General features: G+C 35.7%; 1 protein-coding gene and 2 long non-coding RNA genes across 4 annotated transcripts in view; 2 read left to right on the top strand and 1 right to left on the bottom strand.

Moving 5' to 3' along the window:
* LOC110834112 (cell adhesion molecule 3) overlaps positions 1-23,323 on the bottom strand; it is a 206,635-nt gene that overhangs the window by 22,937 nt on the left and 160,375 nt on the right. The window contains exon 3 of one of the 2 annotated variants that reach the window (XM_022072945.2): positions 9,264-9,538. In XM_022072945.2, coding sequence (XP_021928637.1) covers positions 9,264-9,538 — 275 coding nt within the window. The remainder of the gene's footprint in view (positions 1-9,263; positions 9,539-23,323) is intronic. The other variant, XM_022072946.2, reaches the window with a different exon arrangement.
* On the top strand, positions 11,553-11,955 carry LOC147873887 (uncharacterized). Its single transcript, XR_015535097.1, has 2 exons — positions 11,553-11,652; positions 11,778-11,955. It is a non-coding gene; the product is annotated as an uncharacterized LOC147873887 (long non-coding RNA).
* LOC147873886 (uncharacterized) lies at positions 13,993-21,827 on the top strand. The gene is made up of 3 exons (XR_015535098.1): positions 13,993-14,626; positions 20,658-20,734; positions 21,734-21,827. It is a non-coding gene; the product is annotated as an uncharacterized LOC147873886 (long non-coding RNA).

Raw genomic sequence — 23,323 nt, 5'->3', positions numbered from 1 at the left:
GTACTGTAGTCGGGGCGAATCTGCACGCTCGTGATCCGTTAGAAGTAAAAGGTAACGAAATCAGAGGGTTGTAAGGGGTAGCAGATAAGGGAAAATGTGTTGTCCATCCTGTAAACATTCTTTTACAGCAGCAGCACTGAAAAGCTCGCTGTCTGATTTCGTATATCTACAATGTCTTTGTTTTCCTTGTACCCGAAAGCTTGTGACGTATGTAAAACGCACATGTTCACTCCAACTACAGTACACTAACTAGATATCTCAAATGTAAACTAGGGGCTGTGACGGGGCATGTTTGAAATTGAAAAGAAATACACCTCGTATTATGACCCCACGTGTTTACCGACGGTACGCGACGGGGATTTCCGGACGCTGTCTATCTTCTTGTTTGCATTAGTGTAAAACGTAGTCTCTATAATTGGGTACGGAGAAGGACGTTTAGATCTAAAACAGGGGAAATAGTGGAATCATGCAAGGTTTTTGTCTGTAAAGGGATGAGGCCACTTTGGAGATTACATCAGAGGATAAATTGACATGAATTATGGAATATATAAAAACCAGCATTAATTGACGATGAGACCTTGTAGAAATTAGAAACTAGTTCAGTTTGCATTTATATTTTCACGATAAAATAACAGAGCTCAGCTGATAGAGGTAAAGGCAAGGTGTAGAATGATCAAGTTAATTTTGTACTGATTCTAATAAAAAATTGTTCCACCTACTAAATGCCATTGAATTGGTCATGATTGGAGGACATGAGATGTAGGTATAAAATTGTGATTAGCAACACTGAAGGAACCACTCTGAAGAAGATTCAGGCGTAAACGGGAATATAATATTAAAAAAGGATATTTATCAGAATGGGAGGGTTTGAACTGGGATATCTGGTTCAGAATCGGGACCTGTGGCCGACTCTTTTTAACACGGAAATAAACCTCTGAGTTTAATACAGAGTATACACAAAAGAATGGTGCGGTTTCAAAAGTTAATACAAAAATTATTTCTCACCTGACGGTGTATGTTGTGCCTGTGTAAGGTGAGAAATAAATTTTTTATTAACTTTTGAAACCGCACCATTCTTTTGTGTATACTCTGTAAATGGTGGGAAATTTCTTGACTAATTGATTGTGCCACATGGAGTGAGTTAACTTAGTTAGTTAATACTGAGTATAATGTCTATTTTATGAAACTATCAATTTTGTATTCCTTAAAGTGTTTACTTAATTTTAAGAATGCTTAAATGGTTGGCAGATGACGACATAGGTTACGTTTGTCAAGAAGGATTATTTTAAGATATTATTTAATTATAAATTATTATGCGTATATAATTTGATACTGTTATTTATAAGGGCCTTTTATTATAGTATATTAAGGTAAAATTTTAACTAAGCTTAATTAGTCAATAACTAAATATGACCTATGACGAAATTATGATATAGTTCAATGTATTTTTAATCTCGTACTTCCACGGGTTAAGTGGTTTTCTTTGCACTTCAGACGCTTGCCGTCGCAGAAAGAGTATACAGTGTCCATAAAGTAGGTGTTCCGACCCGATCACTGTGTTAAGTTGGCTAATCCAGCGCATAGCGCCATAATATTATTTGTGTATTGATTTATTGTACAAACGGAAGCCATCGAATTCCTTTCGTTGTGATGTGCTGGGTGTATAAAACGCACACTGATATTTCAGGGCAAACAGCACGTTACGGTTTGACTCGACTATGACGAGACTTATCCTGGGTAGTAACTTCTGACACTAACTTTCGAAGTGGAACGTCAGACGAAATTCAGTATGACATAAGATGTGAAACTTTTCAAAACAGAAAAAGTAAAACACGCCTTGAATATGAATTTAAGTGGTTCTTTGCGGAATGTCAAGTAAGATAAGAGTTTCCTATGGTCAGAAGTTTGTGGTAGAATGTTTTCAGTTTCAACTTTGTAAACTCCATAATATCACAAACAGCCTGGAGATATACATATGACTTACTTGGCAAAGTAGAACTATACATGGTCGTTAGAGAAAGAGAGAACATCATAAGCAATTTACTTTCACTCGAAAGAAATTTCGGTAGCACTGAACAAGATAACGTGTTTAAATTATATGAACCATCTGTCATTTGTGTCTAGTTAAGTTGTAAATTGTTTTGAATAGTGATATGTCTTCAGTTTTACATTTTTTGAATAGCTTCATTACTGATTGAATACATAAAATAAGAAAAGAGATATTTAATTGGAGGTCAGAAGGAGTAAAATGTGAATTAATGAAGAAATAGCAGAACAATTATAATAGACACAAAAATACGAAGAAGAAATTACGAGAATTATCGAACGTTGTGGAGGTCATCATCTGAAACTTGTGAGGTTAGGGATGAGATCTGTTTTATTATCCCAGAATCTGAGATAACAAAAGAGTTGGTATTGGTGAAAGCACCTAGAAAATAAGCGTAAATGTATTAAAGAAGTGACATAAGATGGTTTTTGGGCTCTGAATTATTTAGTCTCATGAAGCATGAACAATTTTGGACCGCTGGAACAAATGTATTAAAAGCAGGACTTGTATGTAAAAATAAAGTATGGCGAACAATCACAGAATTCAGATTAAAATTGTAATGCAATAACACATAATAAATTATCCAAATATGTGGCAACGGTGATATGCAAGAGGATGACAGTGACAAGTCAATATGACATTCATGAAGTTGAAAGTGGAGTAAAGTCTTAATATATGTTAATTTTTGTTCACGATTTTTTGCCTTCCCGTCTCTTGTATAAAAACGTAAACACAAAATATTTCAAGTCATGGTTTTGCCTCTTGTTTGGTATGAGTATGAAACTTCACTGTAAATGAACCACGGAGATTGAGAGAGTTTGAGAACTGAGGGCTGATGAGAAAATATAGATGTTGGTTAGGATAGAGTTTCGCAACCTTTTTCACACCCTAACTTGTCAGTGACACGTGACGTAATACCACAATATATCGCCACGTGAAGAGAGTGTAAGAAATTCTGCATGTTTAGTAAATTCTTTCTACCTTGACCTATGAGAATGTAGGCTTATGAAAACAATACATAACACATGATGAATAAAACTATCGATTATGGACCAGTATATGTTTGTTACGAATTACAATTAGGGAAGGTACGATATTTCCTTTTTGCTTATAAATTGCTAATATGCATTTTATTACAAGAGTCGCGGTGTACCTTGTGATGGCAGACCGTTTGCTGAAAACTTGGTTGCAAGAAGTGGCAGAAGGGTGGGGAAATGTATTAAAGAAGCAAAGTATCTAATTAACATTTTCACAGTGGTATATGTTAACGTTAATAATGAGGGCAGAAATATAATTTAGCAGACCGTTTGAATTTAATTCACAAGGTGTTTCATAAAACAATTTTAGGGACTCATTACTATGTAATATATTTTTATATAACAAGTCAGAAATGAAACACTGATGTAGTAGGGTGTATATTTTAATTTTTTAGTGTCCTTAAGGAACAATTCATAATTTATCAAGAAAGGTGGGAAGGTGTAGGGGACTAACGTAACCCACGCAAGAACAAAATGGAGATGCCCAGTCGCTCTGAGTACACATATGACGTCATTATGTGTCGAATATAAACACCATTTTCTCATATCCGTCTGTAATTCTTCAACACTATTGTTTCCATATCCGTTTCAGTTATTTTTGTGCGTCGATTTTTAATCACCCGGTATTCGTTAGTGAGTCGCAGAGCGTGTAGCAGCTTCGGACGCTTCAGTGTACCTACGGCCCTCCCGTTCTTTCGCCATCCAGTGGAACACTGACGGTTTTTTCTCATTTATTTATTAATTTTGCCATAAAATCAGTAGCCATGTCACAAAAGTGAACAAACAGGAGGCCAAAGCAGTCACGACTACGGAAGTAAAATTGAAAAGTATTGCTGGGAAACGATCAGTCAAAATCAGAAGCGAAATGAAGAAGGCTAGAAATTAACCAATGCCAAATACATTTTGAAGACGACGGATGATTTGCAGTCCTCAAATTCTTCACTTTATAATTTCTTCAGTAACACTATTAAAAATTATATACGTTTTAAATTTAATTCTATAGACTTGTATACCTGTGTGCATAATATGAAATCCGTATTTGTTCAATAAATAATTATCAAAGTAGGCTAATTTTGTATTTATTTGTTCAAGAAAATGAGTTTGATTTTCAACTACAAGATTTTGCAGAAACGGATTTTCATTATAACATATAAATGAATGCTTCTCTATCTGTCATTTTTTACCCGTCTCATTTTGAAGGAACCAATTAACTACCGGATATCGTAGGCGAACTGTAGCTTTGGTTAATTATCATGTACTAGCACGTTTTATGTGTCCGGTTTACTAAATATTTTTCGTCAAGTAATTAAGAATGTTTTATTTCGTTCATTCAGTAGTATCTTAAAATTTTAAACAGATGTCTTGCTGTATCATTGTTAAATAAGTCCATATGGTGCGGAAACACTAAAATTAACCACATTGCACACTTATATAAATCTTAATGGAGAATAAGTAATTTGAATTTTAATAATAACTTTGTTTGTATTGAACATTGTATGTGCTATTATATGTATTTGAACTTCACAGGCCGACCGAAACGTGTCTACGTTCAAGCCCATTAATCTGTTACTTTCCGAACGACAGTACAATTTTGTATCCTCATTTAATGTTTTTGTGATGCGAGAAATGAATATTTTAATGTCTGAAGATTTATGAACACTTTAAGATGGAGTGTTCAGCGTCACATTAATTAAGAAATATGGCGCGTCCACACCATGTATGATGGCTTATTTATCTTGTGACTAAAGATCTAGTGATTTGGATTCTACATGATATATCCCTTTCGAGAATCCTCAAAGTCTTTTGGACGTATCCAACGTATGTAGTGCCCTGGGGGCTTAACATTCTTTCCCCCTACCAAACTCCTTTGCTCTTCAAGGTATAAAACCAAGTTCCCCTGTTCTAAACCCCCTTCATATAAGAAGTGAAAACAGAAGGTTGTTGCTGGGTTCCAATAATATCGACATTTTATACAAGCAATTCTAAGATACATAAAGGATATATAAGGCGAGTATTCAGCCACACATACTTTTTATGAAAACAGGTTTATGGAAAATAAGTCCGATATATTGATCGCATTATTCCGTTTCCGCTAGAAAAGTTTATCGGAAACCACGAAGCAGTTTTATCTCTATAAATGGGAAAAAGATGTAGGCCAGAAACAGAGAATCGACAGGTATTTTTGTTCCAAGTGTCAAAATGCATTATCAGATATATTCCGTATAAAATTTCATAACACAAGGCACTATACAGAAACTGTTAAAGAGAAATTTATGCCTATAAAGTAAAGTCTTTACGGGCAATTAGCCGCGTCAGGTGGTTGTATAAAGCCGACGTTTCGATAGTCGAACCGATCCTCATCATCAGGGATTATAGGTCGTCAGAGATTCGTGTGCTGTGTCCATGGATCCGCAGACAAATGAGTTCCTTGATGAGGACCGAGAAGCCAATGGAAACGTCGGTTTTATACGTCCAATTGACACAGCTGATTGCTCGTGAAGATTTAATTGAATTCAGTCTCCACGAAAGCTGTTACTCAAACATTTATGCCTATAACTGTTTCTTGAGTGTCGGTTTTTCTGTGCCTGTCATCCAAATCTCTCATCAGGCATTGCAGGCTCCAGAAAACGATCATCCAGCGGATGATACGCTGTGAACAGCGTTTTCCCAAGGCAGATTCCCTTTGATGCTCTCTTGTCTTCCTATCTATTTCCTCTGTGCTTCACTTCCCCATCTTGCGTCTATCTCATCCTTCTTAATATGATTACTGTATTAATATTAATATATGGCGAAGAAAAATGATAAATGAGGAAGCTGTGCTCAGGAAGTCTACTTTATGCGCGTAAATACCGTATAAATTGAACGATAAGGACTTCAATATAATACATGTGGCACAAAGTCACGAAAACCGATTTTTATTATAGCCAAAGTTCAATTTATCATGCCCTGTGGCAACATTGGACTCCTTTTGTCACTCAAGCAAGCCGTTGGTTTGACACGATATTTGTTAATGTTTTAGTGAATTACTTGTGTAACAAGCATCATGCCGTTTTCTACAGTGGAGCGTGTTTTAAATTTTGAACGTTTCATTTAAGCGCATACGTATGCATCAGTTATGCTTTGGTCATATAAGACGTTTCAGGCACACTTTCCTGATCCTAGTGTACCTGTATTTACAGAAGAACAACAAAACCAAAGGATGAAGTTCCCACGAATATAAAATTCAATACCCATACAAAACAACAGGTAATGTTAAGTTTTTGAGTTTTTCGGGAACTGGTGGAAGATAAATATATCTGACTGTATGTAGAAATAATATTAATAAGTTTTTATAGTCTAATAGTATATAATAATAAACATGACATTCCACTTTCGGTTGCGTTATATCGGGAGGTTGCTTAATTATTGAAGGATATTATTCTGATATTTCAGTAGGGCCGGTGAAGATCTCTTTCAGTGACGATGTTGATTTATTTTTCTTTATATTGATATAAATCGTTTTGGAAAACTGTAGTGTTAAGCATTTTCTGTTTGTGAATACAAATACTTCTTCTTTTCTGAGCGTAATCATATTTTTCATCCACTTAAAACTGTCATGTTTCTTTTTACTCTGTCATGGTTACGAGTAAACATCAGAAGAGCAACAAACGTGCATTTTCTATTTATATTATTGATTAATACCTGAATGTACCTTTTCAGTCCAAGAGTTTTTAAAATTACTGTGTAAAGAAGAAAATTCAAAGGGTAAATGCAAGTGTATCCCTCAGGAGTCACCGTCACACAGTCTAGAGTGCAGTTGGTATGCCTGCTTTGTAATTCCTTTCATTGAAAGAGAATGCATTATTATTTCTATATGTATATTATAATGCTTCTTCCATTGAAGTGTAATTTCCTTTGGGTAAAATAGGAGTCACAGAAAATAATTTAATTTTATTTGTTTTCTATTAGAATGAAACATGTTCTGTCATCCAGAGTTAAGCAAATGAATGGAAAAAAAGTTTTTTAAACGAGTTCATGAGAGAAGACTTAGATATAAGAGAGAAAATAACTATAATATGTAGAACATTGCAGAATGAGGTGTTTTTAATCTGTACGCTTCATAAAATGTCTATAAGACATTGATTTCAAGGAGAAGGTGCAGAAAGAGAAATGAATCTAGAGTCTTAAATATATTTCGCAACGGAGCTAGCTGTACTTGTGACGTTCCTTATAGCTAATACGTTTAGACGGTAAAATATAATAACAAATTGTACCTAACCCCTGATTAGACAGTCAGTAAATCTTTAACTCACGTATTAACTTCAAGCGCCAATGTCAGACCACAGCACGAGAAGGTGTTCAAACACTAAGGCATGGGGTGATATTTTGTTAATGCATAATAAAATGAAATGCCACTACGAAGCTCGACGTGAACGAGATGTTTCGTAAGCAAAATTCAGCGACCCTTTCTCACCCAAGTCTTTAATACACTGCTAGATGGCTCTGGCAGTCAAATCAGAATTGAGTAGAAATTGTGCAGAGTCATTGGGCTGATCACTCACTAATAAATCCACAATTCAAGACCGAGAAACGTCCGAAAGGAGGCGGCCAAGACCCACAATGGGTTGTATAGTCAAGAAGCAACAGACTATGAAGTCCGTGTTATTTTTCATTGTCACGGAGGAGACATTTGACTTTGGAATAAAAACATGTGTAAGAGGTATTGTATGTGATGGAATTTTCTGTATCAATCTTTTTCCAAGGACTATAGAGTATGATTTTAATAAGAAAGCGAGATGCACTATCTAAAAAGAATATGAATAATAATACGTTGCGAATGATATCCTGCCATCAGTGATAAAAGAGTGAACTGTGATCTGTGGTATTTAGTCAGGCGTGTTATAAACCCCATTAACGTGAAGAATAGAGCCTTTTACATTCGAAACGTCTTTCGACAGCTGTCAAGACATAACTTAGATTCTGTTGAAATATAATACGTTCGTAAGAAACCCGCTAGAACGTCAACTAGTGACAGTAGTGCCAGAATCTCCCACCAGTGATTTAAAATATACGTATTCACCGTATCATATTCCAGAGGTTCTGAGACTTTCCGACACGTCGAGCCACATTCAACCTTGTTTAACGACCCCCTGGCCGCAAAGGTGGTCAGTTTATTGGCACTTCATAAATATTTATTAAAAATGATACCAACGTACTGGTTCGCATGTTAGCATTTATTAACAAATTCAGTCAGTTGTTAGGTTCTTGATTCTGTTGCTTGTATAATCTTTAAATTCAGATTTAATGTCTTTTGCGTTGCCCTATTAGTGTTCATCAGTAAGATGTTCTTCACTAAACGAACCGTTGTTCGTAGCGAAAGTAACTTAAGAATAATGAAGATATTAACATGTGTTTCCTGATACTAGTACATATTTCTCATCGAACTTCGTGAGATTTTTTGCAGCAGTTATTTACGATCCGTGAAAGAATATGCTTCAAAATGAAATTACCTTTCCTACTCCATTGCATTTTGCAATAGACGGTATATTTAATTATTTATTAAGTGAATTCTTCCATGTGTTCTGCAGTTAATAGCATAAACCCATCCGTATAATTTACTGAGAGGTTGTGCTTCTTTCACCAGTTATCGCCTAGCGCAAAATCACCACCTTGTGGGATAAATACAGCTGTCTCCGTGGCCCAGGTAAATGATAACAGATAGCCTTGACGTGTCATAGTGACATACGAGAGGTGAGAACCTACCCGTATTCAGCCGGTACCTGATAAAACCCGCACCATATCTCTCTCTACCTCGGTTAAACCTCGCCCCCGGCCACTCGTCACCCATTACGCCCTGTCACTGAGGGATCTACAGTGCGGAGTAGCCGGACTCAAATAACCTCCTTTTGACTGACCTACGACATTGTTTACGAAAGGTTTCTCTGCGACCAAAAGTCTTTGGAAGATTTCACGGTTAAAACTGTAGAACCTATCACGTTACCCATCCAGGAAAGTTATAACAACGCCCTCCACCTTTCACGAAATTGCAGTAACGTCGACGGCAAAACCCATAATTTCGGGCCGTTATAGCTTCAAATTACTTAACAGGTGTCGTGAGTTGAAAGTAGCCTTGCATCTGGGTGTGCACCATTGCACCCTAAGCGTAGTAGACTACTGCTCCTGATTCAGACAGCACTTACCGTCTTATCATGCAGCATACCGACACGGCAGTTGAGGCGAACTGATCCTCCCAGAGGTACTTGAAGGGCCAGTTGGCCCCCGTCGCTAGCATTGATGCCAACCTCCTCGAAGAATGGTCCCCAGTGGTGCACGTAGTGGTGCCGAATGTGACTGTATTGGTGACGTAGGAGAATTGGTTGCTGGTGATGTGGAGGATAATAGTTGTGCGCAGGCGTGATCCATGTGATGTTCTGGTCGATGTTTTTGTTGTTGGCATCTTGCAGACCGCCATCTGCTAAAAGAAATTTACATATTTAATATCAGCATTTACGTGACATTCGCCTATCATGGTTACGATCAAAATGTACGTATTTATAGGATTCATTTTGGATGATTTTATGAAACTTTAAAATTCTGTACTCATACGTTTATTAACTAATACCCTCCTCATTCGCTGTAAAATTACGGTGGTTCCTATTGGAGAGTCGTGATTGAGCCTACACAAAAGGTCTTAATCAGTCATTATAAATATTGGTATTTAAATATATACAATATGTTCTGCAAATAATAACGGTAGCATCTACATGCTACATATACAGTGAACAAAACCGATTGTAATATTCCTACGATAAATCAACAACTGACACAAGAAATTATTGACAGCCTAATTTTATCACTTTGTTTTTGTCTAGCATACATTTCAAATTATCCATTCTCTGTAAAAATGTACACATAAAGTATATCACAATTTAATATTAACACTTGTGTTTATTGTTCTGAAACTAAGTCTCTCACCCTGAGGAAAGAACATAGGATGTTCTGAAGAAGAAATTTGTACCTTTGAGGAAGCCAGTAACTTGAGACATATTTAGGAACTTCATAGTTGCACGTTTAACAGAATGTTAATTTGGTAACGGAATCAAGGAGTGTGAAGTGAACTGTTAATGTAGCATGCATGGAGAAATGAACAATACACAATTACAGTCAGGAAATCTAAATCTGCTTTAGACTAAAGAATCGCGTAGTGTATTATAGCTAACCAGTTGTTTTATTAGCTCAGATTTCAGGTTCTCATGGCGGCGAGTTTAAAGATGGCTGCACTGAAATGCTGCGCCGTGTAGTCTGATTGAAGTTTGCAATTGTTTCTGAGGTGGTTACTGCATGCATCATCAGGGCGCTACCCTTTTAAGGCTCATATCCTCAACAAGGGCTAAACGAAAGTGGCAGTCTACTGTTAAGCACTTCGTCGTCGTATTTGAGAAATCCTGGGTTAAAATTTGGCTCTTCTGGTTTTTTTGTGGTTTTACCGGAACAGCGTCTTAAATTATGTCACATCATATCTGATTCTTTTCCAGTAGTCATAATTTTACGTTAGGTCTAAGCATTTGGAAGCGTTGTTAATTAGACTAAGAATATTAAACAATGGCTTTGCTCCGTGGAATTAATTATTAATGTTCTTCTGAAATCGGAAAAAATATATTCTGTTCTTTTCATGTTCAGAACTAATTCTAAAATAGTGAATCATCAGACATTTAAGAGGATTACTCGGGTGGCGGTCCGATCGAACGAAAAGTCTCTCATACTTCACAGGACAATACAGTAAAGTACAGAATGACGCGTACACACGCCCATTCAAGTTGCATTGGAAACCGATTGACGTCAAAGTTCGCAGGTTTGTAAGACCTTGGCGACACTGTGTTCAGTTACAAGCAAAATGCCGTGACAATGTATTGTGTCAGCCATCGTCATGTCCTTTATATTGTAAGTTGTTCATAAGGTAGTATATTTGCGTCATATTGTGAACTAGGTTAATATTTTAATATTTTCCGTCAAATCACAATTTTTAATAAGATAATAAAATATAAAATATTTAAAATATCATTTCACGTTCCGCATCGAATGATCGATTTACAAATTGGAACGTTTTTTACGACATGTTTCGGTTATATTTAACCGTCCTCAGGTATAAATTAGATTGGTAAATTTAAAACTCGAATTACAATCCTTTACAATGTTATGCAGTTTATTGAAACATTAAGAACACAAAAAACACAATAAAGAAACTTCTGCATACGCAAAGCATATTCTAAACACAGGACACTCATATAACACAATTACACAAACTATGGACATTCTAAAAATAGTACGTAACAAAAGACATAGAGATACAATAGAGAAATATTACATACAACAAACATATAAACAAAATCTTTCCCTAAACGACAACAATATTTTTCTTAATAACCCCATCTTCAATGCCCTCCAGATCCTTGACCCCAACCATAACAACCTCCTTTCACCTGCGCACTCCACGAGCAACCGCAATTCAGTATTAAACCTCGACCCGACACAGTAATACTTCTAGATGTCTTCCGCCAGACACGTCATGTCTCTATCAACTCATCACCGGTATGTTTTATTAAATTAATTTACTTTATTTTACTTATATATTCTACTATTTATTTATTTCCATCATTTTGTTTTCTATATTACTCCATATTTATTAATATTTTCTTTAAATCATTGCTTTACAGACTAATATTGAACATCAGATGAACCACGCCATATAAAAAACAATACCTTCATTCTAATATATAAGAGTAATCTGATAAGAACATCTTCAATAAACCGCATAACATTGCAAAGGATGTAATTCGAGTTTTAAATTTACCAATCTAATTTATACCTGAGGACGGTTAAATATAACCGAAACATGTCGTAAAAAACGTTCCAATTTGTAAATCGATCATTCGATGCGGAACGTGAAATGATATTTTAAATATTTTATATTTTATTATCTTATTAAAAATTGTGATTTGACGGAAAATATTAAAATATTGTAAGTTGTGTTTAACAACGATCCCCTGACTCTGATGGGGCAAGATATCCCATTTGCATTAATAATATGTAGTGCAGTTTTGATACGCTGGTCGTATCTGCACATCTTCACCTTCACAACGAAAGCTTGTATCTCCAAGAAATGTAAGTGAAGGTAAAAGGTTTGATAACGCAGTAATTATGTATGCCAGTTGCCGGATAGTGTGGGAATTCTGTTAGCACATAATTTATAAAACTCTGATAATGTCCCTGGCTTAGTGTATTTTGCAACATTCTCACAAATGCTCACAAATGTAGGCCTATAAGCACATGAACAAGTATAACTTGTATCAGTTTGCTAAAAAGACACTTGTATTCAATGCTGAGAGTTTTGTTTTCCAGTGGACTTTCATTTTGAGCATTTTGCATTCAGTAATGTTTAGAAGTTTCTTCAGTGTGACTTAAAAAAATATTTCTTACGTTCCTGAATCTAAATATCGTGATATATGAAAATGTAATACTTAGTCTATAGAATGAATCTACCGTGTACCATGCAAACACAATGTAACAGTTAGTATCAAATGACGGAGAATAACATATGCAAAATGTACTGTGAATCTAAATGAGCTGAGATGACTTCAGTAACACACACTCCTCCATTAATCCATAGAACGGAATCCATTCCCAAGGCACCTACAGACCGTAACGTAGAATTAAATGTTGAAAGAGAATACATATATCTTGAAGCTTGTGTGATTAGCCAGCCCCTTGGAGAACGCTCTCTAACAAGTCCCCGTAACAACCTCCAAGATCTATTGAATGCTCTAGGGGTGATTCATGAGAGTCTAATTGGACGGGAAAGACGAAGGGCGGCCTGATTAGGCAGTGGCTCATTTCAGCTTCCAGTGAGGACAACAAACAGTTCCTCCTAAGACTTCAATTAATTGATCGAACATGTCGGGTAGCTATGAGGATGGAACACTTGAGTCGCCGGATTCAATGCATTTATAATGAGGATTGCACAATGAAGTTACGTGTCAGAACTCCTTATTTAAAAGTATGCAGTTCTGTTGCCATTATGATTTGGGATCTCTAATTGACTCGGACATGTGACGTAAAATGTTGCTTTGTGCACGAATTACTTTGTTAGAACTTTGAACATGGAATGAAGACAAAGACATTTGATATGATGTCAGAGTTTTAAATCTACTTTGGAATGGAAATGAATCGATGACCTATACTGTCCTTCACTGAAACCGAATTAAGGGAGTCTGTTTTGCATATTTGTTTTTCTGTACAGCTTTGAGTTTTAAAAGTCAGTCATTAAATTCTCAATTTTTTTGTTTCTTTTAGATTGTAGAGTGCTTTCTGTACTCATTTGTCCGTGTTCCCTTATAGGCAAATGTTTTGATCTGTAAATTTTTGTGTTGGAAATGTATCTACTTAAATGAAGTCGAGTTCTCCTCAACGAACTATTATTTCTCAGCGACGTGTAAAATTCCCTGGCTTCTATTTAGCTCGGAGGAAGGTTCATTGTCTCGTGGGATTTGACGTTCTCACGGCGATGAATCTATAGTCTTCTGGGTTGTAGCGCATTTTAGTCTGGTGGAAGTTTACCATTGTTTCATAGGCCCTTGCTGCCTCCATCATGGGGGTGATGACTACACGGTGCTATAACCCAGAAGACAGCCAATTTCGATTATTTTGTTGTTCGTAAGAGCCAATCGCTAGTTTCTTTACCTAACAAGACGAATTATTTTACACATCGCATATCATTTCTTTATATTCTATTTTAATATAGTTATCACATACACACGTGCATCTTCTCTTTGCTTAAAATTCTAATGAATATTCTTTCTGGATTTCTATTCCTCCCTTAGATGCTTAACATACTCAATTTCTTTTACCTTGTTGTGGTTGCCAAATAATGCAGGAATCTTTTCTCCTTATAAAAATTTGTGATTAGTCGTTGTCGTCAATAAATTACGTCATCAACAATGTCAACTATAAACAAACTCGGCATTGTTGTGGAACACAACAATGCCGAGTACAACACAACAATGCCGAGTAAACAAATAACGCTTCACTACCGAGCCAGTCGCATTATCACTGCTCCAGAAGCAGCACATCGCCTCCGAACAGCGACATAAAACTATTTAAGAAATGAAGGAAAGTGAAAGAAGACGTTGCCAACACCAAAAAGGTAATCTGATACTAATAATAATATTCAACCAAAAAGAAACTAAACTAACCCCCCGAAGGGGGTTACTTTAGTGCCTTACTCAAGATTTTAAAACGCAACCAACCCTCCCCAAAACGTGGGTTGTTCAAGTGTTTAACCCCCATTCGGGGGACTTAGTTTAGAGTCTTACTCAAGATTTTAAAACGTCTGACTGACCTAGAAAAGTTGTCCTCTGTACTACGACGTAAAAACTACAACATCAGACATATTTCAAGCCAGTCGCATTATCACTGCTCCAGAAGCAGCACATCGCCTAGGAACAGCGACATAAAACTATTTAAGAAATGAAGGAAAGTGAAAGAAGACGTTGCCAACACCAAAAAGGTAATCTGATACTAATAATAATATTCAACCAAAAAGAAAGTAAACAAACCCCCCGAAGGGGGTTACTTTAGTGCCTTACTCAAGATTTTAAAACGCAACCAACCATCCCCAAAACGTGGGTTGTTCAAGTGTTTAACCCACATTCGGGGGACTTAGTTTAGAGTCTTACTCAAGATTTTAAAACGTCTGACTGACCTAGAAAAGTTGTCCTCTGTACTACGACGTAAAAACTAAAACATCAGACATATTTAAGAAAGAAAGAGAAGCGATGGAAGTCTTACATTGATAAACGTAGAAAAAACGTATTCAATAAGAACAGAAGGGAAAAAAGCAGACGAAGATTTGTAAGGGTGGGGTTGGACGTAGAAAGTTGAGTGACCAAGATCAATTGGCCTCTGAACAGCGACGTAAAGAACTACAACATCTGACATATTTAAGAAATAAAGAAAAGTGAAGGAAGTCTTACATTGATAAACGTAGAAAAACGTATTCAATAAGAACAGAAGGGAAAAAAAGCAGACGAAGATTTGTAAGGGTGGGGTTGGACGTAGAACGTTGAGTGACCAAGAACAATTGACCTCTGAACAGCGACGTAAAGAACTACAACATCTGACATATTTAAGAAATAAAGAAAAGCGAAAGAAGAATTACATCGATAAACGTAGAAAAACGTATTCAATAAGAACAGAAGGGAAAAAAAGCAGACGAAGATTTGTAAGGGTGGGGTTGGACGTAGAAAGTTGAGTGACCAAGAACAATTGGCCTCTGAACAGCGACGTAAAGAACTACAACATCAGACATATTTAAGAAATAAAGAAAAGCGAAAGAAGAATTTCATCGATAAACCAGACCATATTAACGACATTTGTAGAAAAACAGACGAAGATTTGCAAGAGTGGGATTGGACGTAGAAAGTTGACTGACCAAGAACAGTGGGCCTCTGAACAGCGACGTAAAGAATTAAAATATCAGACGTACTTAACAAGTAAAGAAAAGCGAAGGGAGATTTGCATTGATAAACGCAGAAAAACTTATTCAAGAAGAACAGAAGAGCAGAAGAAAACAAACGAAGACTTGAAAGGGTGGGATTGGACGTAGAAAGTTGTCTGACTAAAAACAGTTGGCCTCTGAACACCGACGTAAAGAACTAAAACATCAGACATACTTAAGAAATGAAGAAAAGCGAAAAACTTATTGAACAAGAACAGAAGAAAACAAACGAAGACTTGCAAGGGTGGGGTTGGACGTAGAAAGTTGTCTGACCAAAAACAGGTGGCTTCTGAACATCGATGTAAAGAACTAAGACATCAGATCTATTTAACAAATAAGGATAAGCGAAAGAAGACTCACATTGTTAAACGAGACCATATTAAGAACACACGTAGAAAAACAGACGAAGATTTGCTAGGGTGTTGTTGGACGTAGAAAGTTGACTAACCAAGAACAGTTGGCCTCTGAAAAGCGACGTAAAGAACTAATCCATCAGACCTATTTAATAAATAAAGAAAAACGAAGGGAGAGTTACATCGATAAACATAGAAAAACGTATACAACAAGAACAGAAGAGAAAAAAAGAAAAAGAAAAAACAAACGAAGATTAGCAATGGTGTTGCTGGACGTAGAAAGTTGACTGACCAAGAACAGATGGCCACTGAACAGCGACGTAAAGAACTAAAACATCAGAACTATTCAACAAAAAACAGAATAGAAAAAAAGAAGACTTGCAAGGGTGGGTTTGGACGTAGAAAGTTGACTAACCAAGAACTGTTGGCCTCTGATCATCGACGTAAAGAAGTAAAATATCAGATTACAAGAAGCGCTCCGAAAGGATTAGCCATCGTTGTCAAAAAATGACGTCATCAACAATATGACCTTATATTTGTTTATACACGGGGGTTAGTTTAGTGTCTTACTCAAGATTTTAAAACGCAACCAAACCCCTTCGGTGTTTTGGTCAAGTGTTTAAACCCCCCATTCGGGGGGGTTAGTTTAGTTTCTTACTCAGGGGTTAAAACACTTGGATGAGACACTAAACTAACTCCCCTTTGGGACTAACCAAGGTTGGTTGCGTTTTACAAACTTGACCACCGCCCCTAGGAGCTCCGAAAGGAGCGCCCTGCTCTAGTACTATAAAAATTTGTGATTTCGTCGTCGTCAATAAATTACGTCATCAACAATGCCAACTATAAACAAACTCGGCATTGTTGTGGAACACAACAATGCCGAGTTTAGTGTCTTACTCAAGATTTTAAAACGCAACCAACCCCCCCGAAGGAGGGGTTGGTCAAGTGTTTTAACCCTCCATTCGGGGGGTTTAGTTTAGTTTCTTACACAAGATTTTAAAACGCAACCAACCCCCCAACCCCCCGACTGGGTTGTTGCTTTTTAAAAACTTGACCAGCCCCTCCGAGGAGCTCCGAAAGGAGCGTTCTGCCCTAGTACTTAATAATACTAGCTTATTATTCGCATAAAAGAGCAGTTTTATTAATTCCAGTAGTACTTATTACAGAGTTAAATAATAAATTGTATAACATGTAACTTATTACCGCTTAATAGCCATTATTAGCTTACTTTTACAAGCATTTAACTGGAACAGCTTTTTGCGTTTATACCACTGTAGTCAGTATGTTAAACTAATTTTTACTGTTCTGTATAACGTAATTATAGAGGATTATAAGTCAAATTTTGATTAAAATGTAAAATGTAGATTATAGTTTAAACAGTTTAATGACTGGGTCCAATTTATAAGTGATATTGTACCTTTTAATTTTCCAAGTGTATGAAATCAAGTTATAATAAGTTTTATAACATTAGAACTAGATAATACAATTATCTGACATGTCTGATTCGGACTGATATTCTTTCGTCTTTACTAGATTATCCGATATCACGGTGCTGAAATAATATTAATGTTTAGTGAACAACGCATATTATGAAAATCGTCTCGGTATGTAAAAGCACGTAATTTGCTTCGTGTAAGAGACTGGACTGTCCCACCATCTTCACGTTTAACTATCTTGACAGATGTAGTAAAATTGCGATTATTTTCCAAATTCTTTACTGTTGTAAATTTATTACTTCTTATACACTTGATTTGTATGAAAGAATTTAGGCGAAGCTCTAAAAAGTCAAAACGTTACGGTTAACGGATTACCATCACCTTCAAATGCTTGGCCAAGGATCGCGAACTATATATTCTCCATGGCAAATACATACTGTAGAATGGGGTTTTTAGTAAATGCGTGAATTTGAAAACATTCTGAATAAGAAACAATTCTACAAAGAAATGATTACCTCTCAGGCATTTCTATCGTTTGTATTGACAAAATGTTGTTTTGTAAAAGGAACAGAAAACTGCTTGCACAGCTGTTCGTATTTTAATTACCTTTCTTGGTTTTTTTATAATCTATACTCCGTTATTTATAAATTACAAGTTTCTCTTAGTTTCTATTCACTGGGAAAGAGTTACGTGTTGCGAAGTTAATTTTCCGACATAATGATTATTTCTCAAAGCGAACAAGAACGAATTATTCTGAAATGAACACATTTTCCTTCTGCTTCTGTGGGAGATATTCTTTTATTAATTAATCCTCCAGAATTAAGTTCTTAGATTATAATTATTCTTTGGATTGTATCAATCGTGTAAATGATTTTATTTAAAAATCTTAAGTTATAATATTGTTCCTAATTCCGTCGTGAAGTGATTGGTTGGAGGACACATAATTTTATACATGACGTATTTTATATATTATGATTGTAATCTTGGAAGTATGTACCTAATTTCGTACAGACGGTTTCGGGTTAGAAATATATATTATAACTTGGTTAAAAATTATGATAATCTCTTACAGATGATAGCGATGAGAGGATGTTCCGTTCGCGACTTTTTGTTCAAGAATAGGAGTTGTTCTAATATGGGCTCAGCACCTGGGGGATTATCCTCTACATGTTACCGAATGTGCTAATAGAACAAACTTCCGAAACGTCGTAGTTTTATGTAAAATGCACACACAATATATGATCAAAATTTTTTTATTCTGGGTTGTAGCGCACTGTAGTGTATCAGAAATTTAACAATGTTTTAGAGGTCCTTGCTACTTCAATTGTCAGGGCGATTAGCCGTCATCGGATTCATCGCAGTGAAGATATTTTTTTTCCCCAATGTATGACGTTTAACGATAAATATAAGTACGTACATTGCGTCACATCATCGTCACACAATTGTAAAATTGCCTGAATCAGTTTAGTTCTTTTTATTTACGTCAGTCCTAATGTAAAATACATTAAGAATCTCTCTATGCGCTTCTCTGTTCAAAGAGTCATTCTCGCCTTTGACTGTCTGTAGCGCAGTTACAGCTGTGGAAATCCAAGAGGTAAACTGCTAGTTCATTACTGAGTCACAAGGAGTTTTCCACACAGGACTGGATTTGCTGCAGTAATTTGAATTACCATACACTGTGATGTTTTTACATGACAATTATAAGGTTACTCACCTCTCTTCAGCAAAGACGGTTTAAATTATGTTTGTACTTCAAAGCGCGACTACAAGGCTCTATATCTGAGATTACATTTTAGAATTAAATTCGTTTCTATAAACGTTTCCTGCACGCAGCACTTAAATTTTATTCATGACTCAGTTGCTTTTATTTTACTCGTTTTGTGTTAAAATTACGTCACTTTACTTATGAATCTGTCATTAATGTAAGCATTCTCCACAATCAGATTATTCAGAATTTTGCAATGTGTTTCATTTTATCATTATTTTAAAATCCATTCCCCCCCGCCCCCATTTCGTTTTTTAAGAGAGGACAAACATATCCTTTCGTGATAAACAAACAGCCACTGCCTTGCCACGAAATTTTCGCGGAGAAGAAGCAGACTTATTTACTTCCAAAAAGAAGAACGGAAAATATATGCCCGTTATCATTCGCTCAGTGAGAGTAAGTTACATTCACCCGTGCTAGAATACAGCTGTAAACAGATACGAAATAAATTTACTGTTTTATAACATGGAGTGTTATGCAAGTACAGGCTTGAGGTAACTTGTTTCACACAGAGGCTGTTATTTAAGGAACTGTCGCACACACTTCTGATCCTGCACTGTTACTTCGTCCTTAGTATTCTGCATGGTAACGTTTCATGGTCTATTCTATATCTTGTAGGCCTTTTTCCTTTAATAAATCTACTTTCAAGTCAAAATACTGAAGAGTGCATATTCAGGCATTTCAGTTGTTTAAATTATATTGCTCTAGTTTCGTAGTGTTTATTTATGTCTAAATTAAGGAAGACAAATTTACTTGATGTTTCGCATTTCACATTCTCAAATGTATTAATCTTAGGAAATTAGTTATCTGTCATAAAACAGATAAATTGTGATATCCAAGTGTTAGAACTATACAACGTTTAAAGTTTTTTAAGTGCTGAGTAATACAAAAATGTAACGGTATTTGTTAAATTAGTATAAATTTTTTACATGCTTGTCTGGGCTTGGTTGGAAAATGGTATTAAAATTCATTCTGAGGCAGATTGTGCCTAATGAATTTATCTGATTCATACTGGCCGGTGGTGAGCTTTTGTAAATACGGTGTTTCATTAAATAAACATATAAAATGTATTTACTACTTGGTAAATTTTTAGTTTCCCGTATACTATGGTTTTTGTGCTCCGTAAGTATGCAAGCTGAATTGTATGTTATTATTTGTGAAACGATGTGGATTTAAAGACTGGGCGTTGGCTATCGGAAAATAGGCAGCTATATAAATAAATCAGAGCCTAAGAATTTGATAAATATTTGGAGAAATTACCCTATCTTTCTACAATTTATTGAATTCTCTCAAAATGGGTTTTAATGACAGGCTTTTCTGATGTCACTGATGAACTTCAGGGCTGAAAAATATTAAACGATTTCTTCATCAGGTGAACAATTTTTGTCTTTGCAAGTAAAAGTTTGTACCGTGGCAAGTTAATTAGTTAACGAAGGTATTGAAGTGTATAATAAAATGTGAATTAAACTTTTCTCTTTCTTTTGTAGTTTTCTGGTTATGTGGCAAGACCCGATGTCTGGGAAGTGTTAGTTTCTGCTGAAGCCACACCGAGGAATTTTTGATGGTGAGTAAATTCGTACGTCTTTTCAAAGCTTTGTTAGCGTCTTAAGATTGTTAAATTACTTATTGAAACACATACAAAATTATTTCAGGACCATATTTCTGTACATATTAAGCGAGTTACAATTTTTTGAACATTAGTCGTAAGTGATTTAAAAATTTCTACCAACAAAAGTGAAAATCTAGCAAATAACATTAATAAATAAACAGAGGGATACGGTTTAACTTGGATTAATGTGCGTAAAGAGTATTATGTTACTCTGGCGTTTGCAGTCTTAAACGAATATAAGTACGCGAGTTAAAACACTGTAATGGGATATTCCATACACTGCATACTTACCACCAGATGGACTCAGTCCTTTAAAATCTTGTCAGTATATTTCGATATCACACATTAACAAACGGGGTAATGACGTACTGTGTAATAAAGCAGTATTTGTTTTGATATTAGCAGTATACTACATGTGTGAAGTAAATGTCCAATTTCAGGAATAATTAGATTATTTCACACTATTTTAGTTGTCAAAGTTAAGTAATGTTTTGTTAGTTAATCGTAAAATGGAAACGAAAATATTTAAAATTTCCTCACAACGTTTAAAATAAATTAAAAAGCTAAAGTTTAGCCTAAACAACGGATATTGTGTCGGTACAAGGGTTGTTATGTGCCAAAGTGGATCTGAGATTTAGGTGCTGAGATAAGCGAAACGAAATTTCTGAGTGCAGTGGAACGATTTCAGTTACGGGGTCGATTTAAAACGATGATATTAAAACGAAATGTGATGTTGAATATTTAAATGAAATCTTTGAATGGTAGATACATAAATGGTGCTTACAAATTGAATAAATATGCATAATAGAAAAATACTAAATTAGTAGCTAAACGTAAATTCCGTTTGAAAAGAGGATAAGGAGTGATGAAAGAAAAGACAGAGCAGTTTAAAAAGTAACAAAATTTTAACCTGTCAATGAAGACGATGACAAAACAGCATATTCTTTTTTTCAGAATTTACATTTCGACTCCGATTACGTATTGCAGCCCCTTGTTTATTTTCTAAGCCGTGCAATGGAATTGTACAAAATATGGTAACAAGTACATAAAGACGGTTTCCGTACTGAAAGTGTTTGACGTAAATTTCTATTCACTTATATCAGTATTTAGACATCATAAAATTCGTTAGACTTGTCGTTGCAGACATTCATCATGTTCTCTACACATATTCCTCTTGGACATTGATGATTGTTTAGCGTATATTATTGAACATTCCAAAAGTGGTTATTGACTTCTTGTATCATTACCTGATTCTTATAATTCTGCTACCGTTTTATTTCCTCTATCGTCTTCCATTTATGATTAGGATACACTTTAGTATTTAAGGGGTTTCAGGATCGTTCCTGACCACTGTCGTTAATAAATAAAATAAAAAGTTTATTTGTCAGTAATTGACAACGAATCAGTTGATGGGAAATAGAGCCACATTCCGAAATATCAAGCACATTATGAAGCAATATAAGACCACGATCTTAAATATGATGAATTTTACACCGTGGTTTTGTACTGGACCAAGTATTTTCATTTGTATTAATATTACAATTTGATGAATTAATAATGAATACCCACGGAGATATGCTCATAATATCCGGTATATTGATATTTTTTTTATATTTTCTTCCCTAAAAGTTACAGAGCAGACATTTCGCCCGTGATGTAGACCACTCATATTAAAAAGTAACCTGCAAGCCGGGCCCCCGGTCACACGACATCGCAGCCAATGTAGCTGTTAGCCTACTATAGCCTACAGTGAGTTATTTTCATGGAGGGCAAATTGTGTTTTGCACCTCGTACACGTTGCAAGTTCCAAACTTTGCAGCTACAGACTGTGTATATAATACGTGAACATTCTCATACAATGTCGGATTCCTTTGTATTACGTAATATGCAAATTACGGCTTAATTGTAGAATAAGGTCGCATACCAGGAAAGCGAGGGAATCGATGCTCCAGATCTCTCTGTCGGCAAAGCTGATGACTCTCTGGTCGTTATCGGAAAACGTACTTCCTGTGTTCGTTAGTGAATGCATACGCATAGATGTGTCAGTAATTTCATGAAGATAGTAGGGTTTTGTTAACGTATGCTGGTTTGATTGTGTCAGTTCCCTTCGTTTTATGGTACTCGAAGGTTTGTTACCGTGTTCTCGAGAGCGTATCACTAGATAACATTTCACTAAACTTAAACAATTCCGCATACATACTTTGTTATTTGGGGAATTCGATTTTTGAGTTAATTTAATGTTATCCTTAGATGTCTTTGACATTCGCCTTAATATTGTCGTCAATTCTAAACTTAGATTTTCCCAGTTGTCTCTTTTCGCATTGTTTTCGGAGATAAATTTATAGACCTTTCCGTATGTGACCTTGTCACTGGCGGTGAAGTAGGAGACGGCCCGGGGTCTTGTACCTGTAGGGGCCCATACATACGTTATGTGTTGGAATTATCTTTTCTCCTCATGATGTATCCGCAATTTAACTTATAAATGACCGACAGAAATGAAGAAGGAATTGAGAAATTTTCCAATAAAGCATGTGGATAGTAAAC

Source organism: Zootermopsis nevadensis, unplaced genomic scaffold (genome assembly GCF_977971745.1).
Source record: "Zootermopsis nevadensis isolate Lab colony 2312 unplaced genomic scaffold, Znev_1.0 Znev_ptg000013l, whole genome shotgun sequence".
NCBI lineage: Eukaryota > Metazoa > Arthropoda > Insecta > Blattodea > Termopsidae > Zootermopsis > Zootermopsis nevadensis.
Note: the sequence above shows the minus strand (reverse complement) of the source record. Positions and strands in the feature narration are given on the sequence as shown.